Source organism: Vidua chalybeata, chromosome 3 (genome assembly GCF_026979565.1).
Source record: "Vidua chalybeata isolate OUT-0048 chromosome 3, bVidCha1 merged haplotype, whole genome shotgun sequence".
NCBI lineage: Eukaryota > Metazoa > Chordata > Aves > Passeriformes > Viduidae > Vidua > Vidua chalybeata.
Genome location: NC_071532.1, coordinates 79,155,241 through 79,174,802, shown reverse-complemented (window position 1 = coordinate 79,174,802; position 19,562 = coordinate 79,155,241). Strand labels below are relative to the sequence as shown.

The window sequence follows — 19,562 nt, the reverse complement described above, 5'->3', positions numbered from 1 at the left end:
TATCCCCTCCAAAGCAGCAATTAAATTTGAATATTTAAGGCAAAGCTGAGCCTATAACATAAAACCCTCTATAAATAAAAATTAACTTTTTACATTTCTACTTAAATGTGGTAAATAAAATAATGCTCTGCAAAACAAACTAAATCTGAATGACATGGTGTAGCCTACTACTCTACTTTTAAAATCCAAAAGTTCTATGAATTATCAGAAAATGTCCTGTAGTCACAAAGATCTGATGCTGCTGATAAAGGACTGAATAACTTTAAGACAAATCCCTGACATAATCTTATTAAGTTACACAACATAAGAAGCGTCATAAGATATCAAAAGCTCCACAATTAATTGTAATAGATCCTTTAAAGAGAGCCTATCACTTAAAGGCCATAATTATCATATTTGCAGTTTGATACTAAGGATAACCTGTTAACTTCATGCTCAGTAATTTCCTTTTCAACACTATTCATTTTGATAGAATTCATTTGGGCAACTGTTCAATGCCCCAGTGCTGATGGTTAAAGGAGAAAAACTAGGACAAAACAAAACCCAAAGCTTAATACATAACAAGGGCAGGAACGCCACAAAAAGATGAAATTATTTAGTACTAATTATGTATACTATTATTTCTTAAAAAAATGCCCAAAACATTACAAAAAGTCTTAGTAAATACTATTGGTATTCAGTGGAGCTAGATCACAGAGTAGGCAGCAGCAAACACTTCTCAGAAATGGTAGACATGCTCACATGATATAAAAGCAAATTAATAACAAAAAAATGAACTGTATTAGAGTCACCTTTAGCAGGACAGAATGTGAACAAAAATAACCAAAACAAGGGCAACAGGATTTATTTTTAATCCAATGACTTGTTTTATGCACAAGTCTTTTTTGAAAGGAAATAAGTATCTGACATAGAAATGCACAAGAAGAAATCCTTCCACAACAAAAAAATCTATGTGAAAAGCATATTCCTTGAGATCTGATTTTAAAATTTAAAATAAAATAAGATATTACTATATTTTTAATGTAGCTTTTCTGAATAGGGCTGCAAGGGCTAGATAATTACAGTTCAAATGAGGAATATATCATAGGTTAGGCTCTGCACTCCAAACTCCTGTCAGTTTTTAGTAGCTCACTTTCATTGTGAAATTCAAGTATGAAATAATGATATTGACTCCAGAGTTTTGTCTGGAGGCCAACCCTCTGGAACACCAAGACCTTCTTAGACCAGGCTGCAAGGAAATTACACAAGTAATCTTAATTAGCACAGCAGGGTCAAGCTGACCAGGCCTGCAGCTACACTCACTTGCATTTCAGGCAAAGACAAAACCATGGCTGCATAAAAACTACTGTCCTCCTGCAGTGTGAGCTAAATAACCCTGAATAAATACCATAAAATTACAGTTAAACCAATAAATTGCTCTTGAGAAGTAAATGCAGCTATGCACTGGTGTACCTTTTGAATTTCATGCTCTCTTTCTGCATGTCTGCTCTCTATAAGCTGAATTTTCTTTTCCAGGCATAAGAAATGTTTCATTTCAGGACTCTGGCTCTCCCTAGCCTCTCTCAGTTCTTCCAACAATTTTGTCACCTACAGTCAAAGAGAATAGATGAAAATTGTTATCATTGTGTTAGGCAGCGTACAAATCAGATTCCTTTAAAAATGTATTTGCATTGTTTAATCATTACATTCAAAAGCTGTAGAAAGGAAGACATAAAAGAGAAATCTGCTTTGTTCAAAAGCTTTAACAGGGACTTATATTAGGATTTTTCATTTCAAAGAAGTAGCTTGAGGACATGAAAATCTAGTCCTCTTTGATAAATCCAGTCCTGTTAATAATGTTATGAAGAGATTGTGTTCTGTCATATTTTATACTTCATGCAACAAAAGTTAACAGAGAATATTATGATTAGATGTTCTTACACTTTCCCTTCTCACACCCAAGATAAAGACCAAATATAAAAGATACCAGTGTATTTCTAAGAACTAAATTAATTAAAGACATGCTGCTAAGAGACATGATTAGAAGCCTGTGTGTAAGTTTAATAATTACCAGGGAAAATAACTTGACAATGACTCATTTCCTGATCCTCCAGAAATTCAGGGAAGTTCTCTTATAAAGCCCTACTGGTTTATTCTCATTCTCTGCCTACTTTTAAAGGACTTGATATTCCTTCATTTAACATCCAAAGTATCTTTTGGTCACTCTTAATGTGTGGAAGTAAATTAAAGTGAAAACTTTGACATCTTTATCCTTTATGATAGTCCTTAGCTTCCCTTAGCTAATATATATTATATCTATATATATAATATAATAATAATATATATATATAAAATATTTGAGAGCTGCTACCCCTCTTCAAGCACTCAGTCATCCTTGCCTCTCTGCTGTGAATTCGGGTAGTTGGAAGCTTTGTGTCTTCATATGATGCTACAAATCTTACTGAGAAGTGACTCTGAGGCAGCTTACTATTATTCACACATTTCAAGGTGGCTTTCTAAAATTACAAGGCCTATGTCAGTATATTTTTGTCCATTCCTCCAGCAGTTTTGAACCTGTTTGTCAGAGGAGCAGAAGTCTTAGTTTCAAAAGGTCTGTGCAACTGAGTGTCTGCTGCTTGGCTGCTAAGTTGCCCTACTGAAGGGAAGGGCTGATGTGTGGTCTCAAGTATGTAGTTAAATTAAAAATCATAGTGAAAAGATCTCACGAGGGAAAAAAAGCACAAGGAGAAAATAGGCTCTGTGCATTTTGCCAGTGACAGAACCACATCAAATACAATGCAGTGCTATGTGCAAGCTGTTAAGGAAAGGAAGCACTCAGTTAATGGAAAACATCCATGAACAGCATTTCTGAGATTGGTATTCAAATAACAATCTTCCAAGAAGCCTCAGGAAAAGCTTTGCCTTTTTGGATGTACCACCATTTTAGACAGAAGATTCAATGCTATTACCAGTGAGGTGCTTTCTCCTGTCACTACTATTTCCATTTGCAGGTCTGGTTGTCTTCTTTTCTCAGCAAAAATTATTTAACCATTTAATGCCCAGGATGTATTTTAAAAGCAGCACAGAAGTTGTGGCTTTACATAGATATTTCCCTCTGTACAGTCTTGCAATGATTTCTGTAACAAAGACACTCCTTTACATTTTCTTAAATACCAGCACCTTGAAGTTGGCCTCTACCATGTGAGTCAGGTTGGATGATCACTCTCTTAAACCATCACTGTCAATAATCTGTAAAGCAGTCATAGAGGAAGCAATAACATTTGTCTCATTGCACTCTTGCCCTGTTTTTCCTGGAAGAAGTATTTCATATACTGACACCACTGGAATGAAACAAACTTTGTAAGGAAAGCCAACATCTATATGAACCCAAAGTTTCAGCCTCTATTCTACAAACAGAACTTGTTTAATAGGACTTTTTTTTCTCCTCCTAAAAACCCACAATTTTATACAAATACAGCACAACAGAGGTGGAATTTTGCTTGTGTCAGATAAATAACCAGGTAAGTCTGAGTTTAGTAAGATTAATCTTAATCACTTTTAATAACCCTTGCAAGTTAGAGTAATATCAAAATTAAGTTAAAATTAGTGATCTTCATACATCAAGGAGATGGTGAATGAAGCATAGGCACAATGCTGAGACAGGCTACATCCTCCTCCTGAACAGGAAATGGCAGCTAAGACTGGCACTACTTCAAGAACAACAAATGCATAGCCAATTATTCTAAAAGCTTGAGCTAAAAGGTGGACAGCAATTTGATCCAACGTTAGCCCAAATGAAAAGATAAGAAAAAGTGTAAATTTTAGATTATTTGCTATTGATAGAAGTAGAAGATTAGAAAAAAAAACCCTACATACTTCTCTCAAAACCCATTGAATTTCATAACTTTTATAGCTAACTCTCTCTTCTTAAGATACACTAAATTTCAGAGATAGCCTAGGAGAAAGCCAGGAATATAACTGCCTAAGTCAGTTTTATGGCAATGGAGGATGAAAAAAGAAAAGCTTTTGAAAACAGCAATCAAAAATCCTCTTAATTAAGAGGAAAAAAGAAAAAGTCCTGTGTCTATTTACGACTACCCACCGTAATTCTCAGAGGATATGAAAAACTGGATTAACCTGCTGATCAAACTTCAAATAGATGTCAGACATTTAAACAAAATAATGATGAAAATATTAACAACAAAAAAGGTCAGAATTCTACATTCTGTTCTGTGTTATCCTGTTCACACTAGAAAAACTTTGCATTCTCAGGGATAATTGGTGTAGAAGCAACTGACAAAGATTTTGTTTCTAAGACTTATTTTACTATATATTATTTCAGGCTTGACATGAATTAGGATGAAAACTCTTGTTAGCCTAAGGTACCCCCATTGAAATTTAAATGTACCTCTTTTTGTAGGAGCTGCTCTCTTATCTGTGAAACTAAAAGAGCTTCTTGATGTCTCTCTCGTTCACCAAGTTGTTCTTGAAGATGTTTTATTAATATCTAAAAAAGGTTTAAAAATATTTTACCGTTAGCATACACACCCCATGACAACATGTGAAAACCAATGCAGGAGAAGCACAGAAAAAAATAAGCAGCACTAAGAAAGTTGGGGGGCTGTTCAGGCTGGAGGAGAGAAGGTTGTGTGGAAACCTCATAGCAACCTTCCAGTATCTGAAGGGGCCTACAGGGAATCCAGAGAGACTCATCATCAGGAACTGTAGTGACAGCACAAGGAGTAATGGGTACAAACTGAAATCAGGGAAGGTTAGGTTAAATATTAGGAAGAAATTCTTTTCTGTGAGGGTAATCAGACACTGGAACAGGCTGCCCAGGAAGGCTGTGGATGCCAAAAACCTGGCACTGTTCAAAGCCAGGCTGAATAAGGCCTTGAGCAACCTGTTCTAGTAGGAGGTGTGTTGCATCCTGGAGTTTGGGTTTAGATTAGTGTTTTTAATTTATGTTAAAATAAGTCAAGTTCTGTAATCCCACGTTTCCCCCGCGTTGTTCCCCCCCCCGTGGTTTCTGGCCCCATGCTGCCGGCTGCCGGATCCTTACCCCTGTGCCGCTCCTGTAACCACCCTGCCGTCCGGCCCCGGGAAACCCCGTGCTGCCCGCCCCGAGCCACACGATCCCGCTCAGCCCAAGGCTCGGTGCCCGCCCCTGCGGGGTTCTCTGGTTGGTCGCTGTTGCTGGCGTCACCGCCACGGCAGCCGCCCCTATTGGCCGGCAGGCCGTGGACCCTCTCGCCCCGCCCCTCCATAAAACCCTATCCTGCCGGCACCCAGGCGCCATTTTCTCCCATGCGAGTGCCGGGAGCGGTCGCGTCTTTCCAACGAACCGCGCCACGTGACCAATAAACCGTTCCTGCCAAGCACGGAGTAAATGGACAAATTCCTTCCTCTTTGCCGGGTCCCTAGCGCACGGTAACAGCGGCTGGCCAGCCCATGCGGCAGCAAACCCTGGCAGCACGTGGAAGCTACGCCACAGCTGGGCTCCCAAGAGCCGCGTGCAGCCGGGGAGAGCAAAAACCCACATCGCAGAGGTGTCCCTGCCCATGGCAAGCGGGCTTGTGAGTAGATGATCTGAGGTCCATTCCAACCCTTTAACATTCTATGGTTCTGTGACTGTAATGTAAGTGCAGGTGTAAGTGCTGTGTGCATTAACAAGATTGCCTCCAACATGTGTGTGTGCATGGGTTGTTAAACAGCACACAGGTACATATGTACTATATGAAAACAAGCCTCAATCTTCAAGTTACTTTCCTTATTTTAAAATGTTCTTAAATAATCTGAATGAAACAGCTCTTTCTACGCTTTAAACCATGTATGAAATAGCCCAGAGAAGTGGTGGGATCGCCCTCCTTAGGGGTACTCAAAAGCCACCTGGACATGGTCCTGGATGACCTCTGTGAGCAGAGCAGTTGGACAAGATGATCTGCAGAGGTCCCTTCCAACCTCAGCCATTCTGGGATTTTATGAATACTGTGGCACAGGATGATTTTTAAAACAATAGGTCCTATTCCAAAGAAAGTAAGTTTATAGTCATACAGAAAGAAGTAAGTTTAAGATATATCTATAGGTAAGTAATGTATCTACTGTATCTTACCTCCTGTGTTGAAATTCTGTTCTTTAGCTCAGCTACTTTAGAAGTAGAATGCTCCTTTGCATGCTGGCAAACAAGCTTCTCGACTTCCCTCTGGTGGGAAGCTTTCAGAGATGCAATGTATTCTGCTGTGTCTTCCTGCATCCTGAACAGAGCAAGAGAAAAGTGAGATGCAGTAAAGCAGCTACAGACAGTTCTTCAAAAATGCAGCAGCTTCTCACTTGAACACACAAAATAACGAAAATGTTAAAGGCGGCGTATCTTGAATATTTCATAACAAAACCTTGCAAGACAGGATCACCATTACTTCTATTGCTCTGAAAGGAGAGAAGGGTGGGAAACTTACAGTGGTGGATATGTGTATCATCTAACTAGGATACAAAAAATTCAGTCAATCATCTTTGCTGGTTCCTCTTATTAAAACAGTGGCAAGAGAACACATGCTTTTTAATCATAATGCAGCTATCTTCTTTTAGGTATCTCTTTTAGAAAATAATGTTTTGCAATCTAAATTGCATGTCAATTTCTTCTACTTTGATTGTGAAGGGATGTAAGGGAGACTAGGTGAAGTATAAGGTTTCTACAGTTGGCCAAGTAAATTCCACTGAAAGCACACTCAGGTTTGAAGGAAAGAACATAGACCAAGTATTGATGCTATACATCACAAAGCATCTAAGATATGATGATTTACACTGAGATACTTTACTTAAAAGCGTAAGAAATTGTAGTATTAATAAAAGCAGGTTTGCCTGTAGAAAGAACTGTGATAGTGCATTGCTTAAAAAACCCCCAAAGTAACAAAAAAAAAAAAAAACCCAAAACCCCCCCAAAGCCAGAAACAGTACAAATGAAGGTATAAGCAACCTTCACACGTGGCTGACATGTTAATGTGCTACTTCAATCCTATGTTTGCCAATGCTTTAAGAAGGTTTTTAAAGGAATAGGTCGAGCATTTACCTTCGTATGTTACTTTCAGAATAAGCCAGTGCTGCTTGAGACTGCACCCGCTGCTGGCTCATTTCCAGGGACAGTTTCTCCAGCTCCACTCTCAGATGTGCATTTTCTTGCAGAACTTCCGAGAGATGAGAATCAGAAAAGGAATGTGGTTGGTGTATTTTGTCATCATTGAAAATGCTTAGACGGGGTTCAGTGTTGTTGGAATTCCTTCCATCTGTTGCGGAGGTATTCTTTTTCAAGACCTCTGTAGAGTTCCCATTAGTGTTTGTTTTATTTCTCAAATTATCATCAGACAACATCACCATCCTTTCTTTTTGAAGTTTCTCTACAGTTTTTGTGAGGTCTTGTATTTCTCTATTTTTGGTGACCAGTTCTTCATTTAGTTTTAACAACCTGTCTTTTGTGCTACCTTGTTTCATCTTAGAGTCCATGGACTCTAAGTCTTTATTATCATTTTTACTTCTGAGTTTTAATTGGGAATTTTGACTTTTAAGATTTTCAATTTCTGTTTGGAGGTTTCCAACAGTGATCTGATGGGTCTTCTTTAGATTCTGAAGCTCCTGTTCAAGTTCTGCAGAAGTGACTTTATCACCATTCAGTTTTGGTGTTTCATTCATAAATTCATAGGCAAGTAGTTGCTCAAGCTCTGAAAGTCTTTGTTCATACTGTATCTAGGAGGGGAGTAGAAAGTAGTGACACAACAGCAGTTTCATAAGTGTACTGTTATTATTAGCTCTTCCTATTATTGTTTAAATTCTGTCTGCTGAAATCTTTCTTCTGAAGAAAGATTTCAGCAGACAGACTACAAATCAGGATTACTAACAAACTACTCAATCAGTTCAGAAATTAGTGAGTGAAATAATTAAGTCTGCTGTAAAACAGAATTACTCAAAAATTTACAACAAAATAATCTAATCACAATGGATGCAGTAACTATGGGATAGACAATTATATTGACAAGAAAATATTTCATTTTTATGTAATTGAGTTATCTTCAGATGCTACCAATGTTAATTTTGTCATTATGTACTTGTTACATGTCAACTGGCAAACATTCATGTCACATGTTCAAAGTTGTACTTCACATTTTTCAAAACATCCTAATTTTTAACAGAACAGATCTTTCTTTTTATGCATTTATAAGTATGAAGACAGAAGTATGAATTCAGAAAGACACAGAATCTTTCCTCCTAATAAGCTGAGGAAAACCTAACCTTCTTAATAGCTTGGCCTTTGAGGAAAGTATCATGAGCAGCTCATGGAGAAAAGGTGGAACAACTGCCCAATGCTTTCCTGTCTTGCTCATTAAGCACTTGTGCAGTTCACCTTTTCCATGAAGTAAATTGCCAGACTTCCATGCTTCCTAACCTGAGTCTTTAGGCTCACTGTCATGTAATTTTTGGACAGTATGTTTAGTAGTTGCCAATGTTCCCTGCAGAAATGCTGTCAGCAGACCTTTGAGATAACAGTCTTTGGTACAACAAGGAATTAGAGAAGCAGCTGCTCTGACCCACAGGGTGAAAACCACTTACCTTAATTGTAAGAATTAAATTATTATGCCTTGAGAACATGTCCTCTTTGTTTCAATACTACCCTAGCAATTTCAATGCTATTGTTATCTTAGGTGCTGAAGGTACTGAAATTCCAATTCTGAATTCTTTGAGTAATTTTATTCCTTTGAATGTGGTCTTTGCCTTCAGTTTTAACCACTACCCTCTGTTAGACTTAGTTGCCTTGTGACTTACTTACAAAGTAGACTACTCAACTTTTACCTTTATTTTTTGAAACTGTTGTTCCATGGCACGAAGGCTTTTCTTAGCTTCATCATCTTTACCTTCAAGTTCTGTTTCTAATTTCTTTATTCTTCTCTCCAAAAATTCAACTGTGTTTGTTTTAGCTGAAAGATCATTTGTTTTCTCAGCAGCAGCAGCAGCAAAAATCAAAGCAGGCAAAGAATTTGGATACCTTCTTTTTAGAATTCCTTCCATTTCTCTGATCTATTCATAAGAAAATTAAGTCAAAGGTCAAAAAAAAAGAGTTCTAATGAAAAGGAAATGGAAATAAAGTGATAGAATATTAACAAATTTCATTCCCTTAAGGTGAAAGAATGAAAACTATGGATGCATATATTGAGAATTATTTTATATTTCTCCCATTTATGTTTTTTTTTACAGAAAAGACTTGTCATCTCTTACTGACTAACTTACACATGATCTTAAACAAAATATTGCTCTGGTTCAGATTACCTTATGTAAATAGACTAAAGAAAGTCAAAAAAAAGGGATTTGACTATGGCTCTTAATGCTGTGAATATGTTTTTTTTTTGGATTTGCATTCACATTCTACTTTTCCAAATGTTAAAGGTATTTAATAGATATTTCATTTCATATTTCATATAACAGATTATATGCCTTTTATTTTGTAATCTGCAATAATGTAAAAGTAACACTTTGCACCCAACATTAATAAGTCCCTCTCTTATCTATGGATAAGATATTCATATCAGAATTCTGCAAAGGTTCTTGCCACATCCCTAACTAATGCAACTGCCATCTCCTAAAATTCAGGAAGGCCCACTTCCAGATGTTTCTTTAGTAGAAACATGGATTTTAAGGTCTCCACTCCCCCAGTTTTCATGAATCTTGTAGGAATCCAATAGAATTTAAACCCCTACTCTTGAATCAACTTGGCTGAAATTCGTCATACTGTTAAGGAATTACTGAACATGGACAGGAGTGTTAGAAGATAAACAGCAATCTTTGGCTTTTGCCCTCTTGCCCCTTTTAAAGAAACTCTAAACAGTTATTTTAAAAGATTTTAAAAGGGATATCAGCTTGTTAGAAATATAGTAGCAAGAAGAGCTCTTCAAAGAAAATAATTGCAGCTTTTTGTGTTTATGAGTGTCCAATAACACAAACTACTTTATCACAGAACTTCATGCTATGCTTTATCCTTGTGAAAGCACTGTGGTTTTAAGAGATCTTATCTGAAACACAGGTTAAATGAAAGACAGTTATTTCATTGCATACTTGTCGCTCAAGATCCTGAATTCTTTTAGCATCTGCTGCTCTGTCTCGCAAACGTTTCTTCTGTTGCACACACTGATCTCCTGCTTCAGCTCTGAGCTTCTCAACCTGTCCAATTTATGAGAAAACAAATTGAAATATGTATTGGGAGCCACTGTCCTGTAGTACAAAAGCATTTCAAAGACACACAATATAATGGAAGTATGCTGCCACTTAAAAACTCGTAATGGAAATATCTGTACTAAATGATTCTTCAGACTCTAAACCCACATGACAGCTTCCTTCTCCAAAGCAACTGAAATTAGATATGGAAATCTAAAAGAGAATTTCAGCTCTGGGACACTCTTGTCTTTATACCAGTAATACTGTTTCTTTCATACTGCCAGTATGTAGGCTAGATTAGTAAGCTAAAAGTCATATAAAGTGCTACAGTGCATTTCATGATTTCAGGATGAGTTTAAGAAATGCTTTGTGATTTGCAATGCTACACTATGCGATGAGATATAGAAACAGCCAAAAGGCAATTTCTGTTGTGCCTAAATAAAAGCTGTGTACCAGAATCAGGGGAAGGACCTGGATAACTCATGTTCCTGCACTCCTGTGATGCCTCAAAGCTATGCCACTCAAAGCTATAATCTAAAATTGAATTTCCTACCTTTATTAGCCACTATGATCTCTGTTCAGGGATATTATATCTTGGATATTTAAAAATATTCCTATCTTGAATTCTCTCCCAGGTTAGTAATATAACCAAGTCATGCTAAGTTATGCTTTTATTCCAGCATTTTATAGTTTGACTGATTTGGTTATTTCTATGAAGTCACAGCTCTAGGCACCAGAATTTTTAGACACCAGTCCAGCTCAAAGAAAATGTCAATAGAAATATTTTCTTTCACAGGGATGACATCTTGATCAAAGTTTGATATGGTGGTACCTGTCCCTGGCTGCTCCTTCAGAAGCACCTCCTTTCCTCTGCGATCTCTCTAATAAAAGATTCCAAGATCAGTTACATTTTAGCACTGGTAAAACATTTGGTTTGTGTGAATCCTATGTCCAATGTACTGACAAGCAGACAATGCAAATCTCACCAGTATTCAAGATTCATGTATTAGTTTTATTTTAGATTTCAAGTGTTTTGGATTTTTCCTCCCTACTACAGTAACCAGGGAATTTTTCCTAAGAAAGAATTTAGAACTGGTACTTAAGAGAAAAAAAATGTGTTGCCTAAGTCACTGTGGAGAAAAAGAAGGAAAAGAGAATGAGAAGAAGGGTGTTCCTGGTTGTTAACATAATAATATACTTCTTTCCCTTAGGTCAAGAAATTGGAAGGTTTTAGGGAAGCATGTTACTTCTGTTCCCAGAAGCATGGGCAAGATGTCCAACAGAACCAATCTGATATACAAAAAAAAGGGATTATTATGAAGGAAATAATTACATACACACATCATTGAAAAAAAAAAAAAACCAATTTTCAGTTCCAACTTCTTAGATAAAGCTAGATATTATCACCTCTAGTCTCAGTTTCTCAATTTCTTCTCTTGCATCTTTAAGACGGGCTGCATCTTTATCCAGAAGATCTTGATTTTCTGCATACCACTGAAGTCTTTTTTTTAAATTAGTAATTTCCTGTTTGTATGATTCTTCCATAACTTTAAATTCATAAGACTTCTCACCTACAAGAATAAAGCATTCTTAGAATTGTATTATTAATAATTATGTATTGAAGGAGTAATTAGTCAACACTGTCTTCCTCAGCATATTTCATCTATCTACCATTTTGACAACACTGTTGCTGAAGTAGTTTTAAAACCAGATCCTAATTGGGATTTTAAAAGCACCAGTATTTGTAAAAACCCCTTTATTTTTCCCATACATAGCAGTACTCAATGGCTTACAGTTCACCACAGAAAGTATTCAAAAGAGAATCTCAGGGAGATGTATTCTTGATTATGCTCTAGTAAACAGACTTTTAGCATCAAGATGAATGACAACATAGAATATATGCTTTGATGTTTATTGATCATAATTCTCCCATTTAGGGATCAAGCATTTTCAAAAGAGACATGGAGGTAAATATTACTGCACTTAGCATTTGTGATGCCTGACACTGCAAATGAGAGTCCAATTTTGAGACCTCTCTCATTAATTCAAACTGGAAAAAGCTCTGATGAGAATGCTGAAAAAAGTCCCAAGGTGTAAGTTATAGGTAAAAAATGGGCAAGAACTAAATAGGAGACTAAGATGCAACATAGTAAATATTTTCTTATGAACAGAGTTGTCACATAATTGAAATAATCTTTTTTCCACGTCCAGTGAAAGACTGGCAAGAAATCAAAGTTAACAGGTCACAACAAAGAGTTTGGTTGGATACAGGAAGATACTTTCAGAGTACCAAAGAGTACTGCAGAGTACCAAAAGTACTGCAGCATGCCCTTCACTGTATGCTTTTGTTAGAAGTTCAGACAATATCTGTAAATGGTCTAGATGCATTTTGCTAAGTAATACTTTAATAAGAAACAAGTTTTTGTTACATATTTATTTACTGAAATGCAAAGTGAGCGAAATTATTCAACAAAATGAAGATGCTTTACTTGATGCAGATGCAATCTGGACTTTGGCTAAATCTCTCTCTTTCCTGGCTTGTACCAAGTCTACCTCAAGAGCTTGCTTATCTTGTTTTAGAAGTCTTATCTCTTCTTGTAATTTAGCTTCTTCTTTCTGGGTTTTAGAGAAAACAGTAAAACATGAAAAACTAAACACATAATATCACACAAAACCCCTGAGCATGCCTTTTCATCATAGAAAGATTAAATCACCATAGTTACATCTGACCACAGCAACAATAAGGTATTTCAATTTTGGTATTATTGTCAGGCCCTGCAATAGGAGAGCATGGGAAAACATAAGCTAAACATTTTAAAAAACCCTAAACCCCAGATTTTTTTAAGCCTTAATTAACTGTCAAAGAAGTAGAAAACCTCTGCCTTTTGAGAGGGTCAGTAAAGAAAATGGCTTGACTTGTTTCTGAGACTGAAGACTACAGGTTAAATGGACAGATGTATCGTCAAACAGTTCTCCCTACTACATTCTACTTCTTGCCATTTTCTGCAGGCAGTCTCTCTTTTTGCTGCACATGTACACTAGCAAACTTCAAGACCAAGTAGGACAAAAGGTCTTGGTGCCAGAGCCACCTGTAGAGATGGAGGCCCTTGGTCCTAGGTATGCACAGGTACAGCAAAAATCAACTAGGGGGCTGAGATTTTGGGAGCAGCCAGTAAACAGACTGAGTGCATGGTGCATGTAGGTATGTTACTGCTAGCGAGCTCCTCCTGTTTCCAATGGTATTATTTGTATTTGTGTGCTACATGCAGAGGCACCACTCTTATTTTAAGGCTTGGTATATACCTACCTGTGCTGCTCGAAGCTCTGAAATCAATTCTGTGAAACTCTGATTTCTGGCTGGTTCAGAATCCTGCATGCCTCGTGACTGGTTGTTAATCTTCTCTATCTTTTCTCTAAACAGCAACAGCAAAAGCAGTTATGCAATGTGGTGACTCAGCATACCATCAGTGGCTACTGAAAAACAAACACAACCCCCTGCCCCCCAAATTGTACCACAAAGTCAATCCGTGCAGGTTCAAAACAAAAAGAGAAGCAAATATGCATCACATTTATACACAAAAAAAATTCACTGTAAGGTGAAGTCTTCTCACCTCGCATGAACTAGTTTATTTGGACTACACAAGGGAAGGAAATAGAAAACTACCCTGCATCAGTGGAACTCATTTACAGGCCTCTCCAAAGCAAAGATCTGTAGATTAGGAGTACACACAATTGCTAAGTTGTTTTTCCTCATTACTAGCACAGGATGCAAGTCTCACAGGACCTACAATGCAGTGAATAGAATTGTTTCTCCACTAGCAGAACCTCTTGTGCCCCCTGATCTACTGTGTATTTTACAACAGCATCACAACATCAGCAGAGCCATAATATCACAACAAGCACAGCATAATGTATTAAGCATTCTGATATGAATATGAACATTGAAGTATTTCCCAAGCGGAAGTCTCTAGTCTTCCCACGGGTTTGCAACACCATCAAGAAAGCAAAGAATTAAGTGCCCATAATCAACACAAATCAATTCTCAAAAGAAGAAACAAGACCACAAACCTTAGAAACACTAGAAAACATGCACCTGATACACTCTGCAATGGCTCTTCATAAAACCCCCCAATAAACAGCAGAAAATTCTAGAGATTTTAGGTCAGATATGTAAATGAGCCTACCTTAACTGTATTAATTCAGACTTTAAGCACTGATTCTCCTTAAACATTCGTTCCTCGTTTTTTTTGTTTTGGATTTGTAGCTCTTTCATTTGTTTGTATAACCTCTCATTTTCCTAAGTTGAGACAGACAAAGTTAAAGAATGTTCACAGATTACTGTTTTCTTCAGTTATAAAACAATTTTCTATGAATCACATAGTTTCCCTGCTGAAACAGTGGAAGAAGACTCTAAATATTTCATTACTGAGCTTCTACTTTCATTATCTACAATCTCATCCAAGTGTCTGCTCACTCTACAGGAAGGAGCTAAGACAGATCCTCCACAAACTATCCCAACTATATTCTAAAAATGTGTTCAGGGTGAGTGCTGATAGATCAGAGCTCAGCCTGCCCATGCTCCAGTCCTGGGGATACAAATCATTGTTTAGGATGCTCACAGCCATATTGGAAAGACATTGTGTTTATATCAAGGAATTATGCTGAGCATCAGCTGGAAGCTGGTTGGGCTACCTACTGGATCCTGCAGCTGCAAGTATTCAAAAGGATTATTAAGCTTGAATTATCTATTTCTCCACTTGACTAAGTAATACAAATCAGGCACACTAATCAGGTTACCTTGAAGTCGGCTGCTCAGATCTTGAGAAAAACATTTTAAAAACCAAAATTTTTCAGATTTCAAATGCTGCTTAAACATACTAATTTTCAGCAACATTTGGGCAAAACGTTTGTGATTCTTCATTGACCATAAAGTATTTTCCCAGTTCTCAATTGAAAAGTTACTGATTTTTACAATTTAGAACATTTACATGGAACTGTGGAAAAACTTAGTCCAAACTAGATGTGTGAAAGACTTTTTAAACCTGCAATATGTTTGTCCTTCACATCCAAATTCCATCCACTTTTTAGAAAACAAGATACCTGTTTTCAACAGAAAAGTAGTAATCATTAAACAATTTTGTTTCTGAAACTGGATAGAACACAGCTGAACATGACATGTGGTGTTACCTGTTGATAACCTTGAATAATGACCTCTTGATCTTCAATCTCTTTTTGTATTTGGGCCAGTTTTTCCTCAGTTATAGGAACTGTTGCTGCATGGGTCCACCTCTTTTCTTGGGTAATCTCTTCCATACTTCTTAGCTTTCAGAAAAAGAGACATGAATAATAAAAAAGTTTTGTTAGCAACGTGGAATTTTTTACAAGACTACAAAAATAGATCCAATCTCTTCATTATGGTATGAGAGCCGACCAATGAATGACTCCAGTTTACTAGAATTTTACAGAAGCATTATGAAACAGGGAAAAGGTATAAAATGTTTGGGAAAAGCTAGAAGTTTTTGTTCTTATGTGTCTAGACAGGAGGGTATGTTATGATGCAGGGAGTTATCCACAACAAGGGTATAGCGGAATAACTCTGGGAATATCTCAAACAGACAAAACACAACATTGAAAAATGCATCAAGAACTATAAACAATATCTCAGCATATAGTACTTATCTATAACAAGTGGTATCTGTGAGAGTAAAGCAAATCTTTGCATAAACTTGCTGCAGGACTCTCAAAACAGCAAAGTAAGGGAACTGAGGATAACATGGTTTATCTCCAGGAAAAAAGAAATCATGTCTTACAGGCAATAAATGTAACAGCAGCTATGCATTTATAAAGTTGCAGTGTCTGTGTAAATTTGGATTTTCTGCTCATCAACACCTCATCTAAAGTAACATTGATTCAATATTCAGAAGCAATGTTTCTTCTCTTCTATTGGCACAGGATACAAGATGATAAAGTACCTTACTCTGAAGAACATAGTTTTCCTGACCCAGACAGGAAAGCTCCTTTTCATGTTGTGTTTTCAGTTCTGCTACCTTGGCCTCCATCTCCTTCTCCTTTTGTGAAAGCTTGCTGGCCAGCTGCTGAATCAAATCCCGAGCTCTGTTCAGGTCCTCCTCTGCTGCTTGTACTCGTTTTAACAAATACAGCTCTCTATCACAGCTTTTGAAAGGGGAAAATGATAAGTCCTAGGGTAGAAAATTCAGGGAAACATTACACTGAGCTGTTTGTTTACCAGAACTCTGCTCATCAGTTTTATTTAACTGGCTTGTCTGGCTCTCAGCAACAATACAAGACACTTAAAAAACAACCCAAAATACAACCCCTCCCAACACTTTAATAGCAAAAAATCCTATATTCATTTTAATGTGTGACCTTCTCATTTGCAAAATATATATGAGGAAAACAAGACAAAAAATCCAAAAAGAAACAAATGCATCTCATATGACAGCCACTACATTGCTACCAGAATTATTATATTATGCATCTTACTTTTAGAAAAACAGCAATGCTTTATGTATTTAATGAATAGCTTTTTTATGCAGTTGATAAGGGAGAAGGAAAAACCATTATGGTACTGTAAAATCAGTCCTCTTGGAGAAGTCAGAAGATACTATTAAATATTTAATGCAATGCAAATAGGAAAAATCCCTGAACAGTAGTATTGTTAAAACATTCATAGCAGAATATTTTAAGTAGAAGTTCTATTTAAGCTTCTTTTACAATGAAACAGTAATTTTTAGAATTTAATACGTGACTTTAATTATATAGACCCACCAAAGCAACAGCACTATCGAAGCTACTGAAAAGCAGTATAATTATATCTGCATATTTTAAAAGCAAAAAGTAGTATTTGACCAAAGGGAAGTCTTCATTCACTATTTCAGTATTTGCCAACCTTGTGATAATTGTTAAAAGCCTTGAAAAAATAGGCTTGCAAACCAAGTTGTACATGCTATAATTAGGAGCATCACTGGTTATTACTCACATGATGATATTGCCTGTTATAATCCACAGCCTGGTGTCCAAGATTACTAACAACTGATTGGCCAGACAAAACTCTGTTAATGCTTCCCTCCAAAGTTGGTTCATTTGCTGCAGATCTTATTATCCTAGTAGCAAATAAGGCTTCTTCATTTTGGCAGAAAGTAAAACAGAACAAATTAAATTCAGAATTTTATATCCTTTAAGAAAAATATGTATGAATGTGATCCAACCTTTATATACCTGTAGGTATATAAAGTATTCTACAACCTGAATTTTGAATCAAATATAGAAACTTGAGAACAATGATATACTATGGAAAAACTGGAAGGGTTTCAGTAAGGAACTGATGACAAGACAAAACAAAACCCAAGGGAACAACTGAAACAAGCAGCTGGATAGTAAATCCTTCACGAAACAAGGTTAACCTCACTCCTCCACTTCAGAAGTGGCCAGTTATCTAAGTATACATAAACACAAAATATTTCAAGCTATGGGGAAGATAAGACACAGCAATTTTCAAAATAGACTTTGGAATGCAGACAGTACAGAAAGAAATGCAACATTTATTTGTTGCATCAAATAACAACTTGACTGGAGTAAGAAATCAGGAAAGATCCCTCTAGAGTCACTAACATACATGGAACTGTTCACATCTCAGTCTTCTTATAGTAACTACAACTGCCATTTCAACTGCTCCTACTTAGGAATGTTACACCTGAAAAAAACCCTCACCAGACAATAATGCTTTTCCAAATTTCGTCCCTTTTTAGTGCCACACACCCCTCAGAAATGTGCTCCCTTAGCACTGATGACTTGGCAATTGTTTGATTCAATGCTATTCTCCTCCTAGCTATAGAAGAGGCCCCTGCAGAATGCGGCCAGGTGAGATTAATTTCTGAAATAATGTAAAATTAATTGCTGAAATCACGGTTATAGCTAGAAAGGGAAGAGCAAGTTTGAATGAAGCCTGTGGCCTTATTTTCTCAGTACTTGTCATTCACTTTACCACCTTCACCAGGCTGTAAAACCTCTTCCTCAGGGACAGATACATTAATGTACTGAGGAACTGAGGTCCTTCAGTTGAACAGCTGCCACTGAAGCACCTCCCTAAGATAGGTAACATAATCCTAAACTGCTTTTCCTGACACTACCTGCAGGGTTTTTAAAAGCACTGCATGCTGGAAGTGCACTAAAGCCCGGGTACCTGTAGAGTTACTTGCTCATCATCCTCAGGGATAGCAAACACTGTCTGCAAAGACACTAAGCTGAATTAGCTCATGAAACTTTTCAGGCTTCACCCCAAAATAAAAAGGTTCAGTCCTTTATTTGCAACCCAGCTTTCACAGGATTACATTGGTATTCTCCTTTCCACAGTGTTTCCAAGAGACATGTACAGAAAATAGGACTTCCTTTTTAGTACTTCTTTTGTACTCTAGGAAAGCAAAGATCAAAAGAAGAAGCTGAGAACAGGAATTCAGCCTCGAACATACACATTAGTGAGTCAGCAAATCTTTGCATTTACTGTATTGAAAAATGTCAACTTGTAGATATTAATTTTTGAACACCAGCTTTTTTTTACTCTTTCAGTCCTACTGATGAACAATAGATAAGTCTCATAGTGGTGGTAAATGTGAGTGGAAATGAAGCAAGACTAAGAAGATTCATATCAAAGTCTCTCTTGGAGCCATTTCATGCCAATACAGAAAAAAATCAATACTTAACTGCATTTGAGTTTAGATTTCTCTGCAACATTTGGTGTTTTTTTAATGTGAAGCATAAAAAGCAAACCTCTCTGGTTCTTAAACTCAGAATTAAAACTCTCAAAACTTAGAATTACCTTTAGATTTTGCTCTATCTGCAGGACTTTTGGCTTTCAAACAGGCCTTTTTGAAAGTTTCTTTTGGTGCTTTCTTTTCACTGACTGGAAAAGACTGCTTTGAAAGTAAACTGGGCTTCCCATAGCCAGAACTTCTAACCAGTCCATGAGGAGCATGTGAAGGTTTCTTTTTATGTACCGGTACTGGACTTCTAATATTCTTATGTAACATTGGTTTGGTTGACATTGATTCTGATCTTTCATTCTTCAAGGAACAAGACCGTAGAGCCTGTGACAGAACACATTGGTTTAAAACAAGTTTTAGGCTCTGCTGTAAACTGAGGGTAGCATTCACCAGTGAAAAACATAGAGCCAGTTACCAAAATTACACAACTATAAGACTCAGGATGATGGCAAGCATTGTTTTTAAACACATTAGTAGTAAGTAATGTTGCAGAATTGTACTACTTCAGAACTACACAGGGCAAGTATTTTGTACTGGCTCTATTTAATTGATCTGGGAAATTGTATTTTTATTTTAATTGTACTGTACATTACAGGGTCTTTTGTTTAC

The 19,562-nt window shown here is 36.8% G+C and overlaps 1 protein-coding gene across 6 annotated transcripts in view; it reads right to left on the bottom strand.

Moving 5' to 3' along the window:
- Window positions 1-19,562, bottom strand: part of CEP162 (centrosomal protein 162) — a 45,118-nt gene that overhangs the window by 2,523 nt on the left and 23,033 nt on the right. For all 6 annotated transcript variants that reach the window (XM_053939771.1, XM_053939768.1, XM_053939772.1 and 3 more), the window contains 14 exons: window positions 19,010-19,277; window positions 17,174-17,316; window positions 16,146-16,373; window positions 15,361-15,495; window positions 14,358-14,470; window positions 13,481-13,586; window positions 12,663-12,789; window positions 11,581-11,744; window positions 10,075-10,179; window positions 8,818-9,042; window positions 7,046-7,716; window positions 6,092-6,233; window positions 4,388-4,486; window positions 1,453-1,587 (listed from right to left, as the gene is read on the bottom strand). In XM_053939771.1, the coding sequence (XP_053795746.1) occupies window positions 1,453-1,587; window positions 4,388-4,486; window positions 6,092-6,233; window positions 7,046-7,716; window positions 8,818-9,042; window positions 10,075-10,179; window positions 11,581-11,744; window positions 12,663-12,789; window positions 13,481-13,586; window positions 14,358-14,470; window positions 15,361-15,495; window positions 16,146-16,373; window positions 17,174-17,316; window positions 19,010-19,277 (2,661 nt within the window). The remainder of the gene's footprint in view (window positions 1-1,452; window positions 1,588-4,387; window positions 4,487-6,091; window positions 6,234-7,045; window positions 7,717-8,817; window positions 9,043-10,074; window positions 10,180-11,580; window positions 11,745-12,662; window positions 12,790-13,480; window positions 13,587-14,357; window positions 14,471-15,360; window positions 15,496-16,145; window positions 16,374-17,173; window positions 17,317-19,009; window positions 19,278-19,562) is intronic.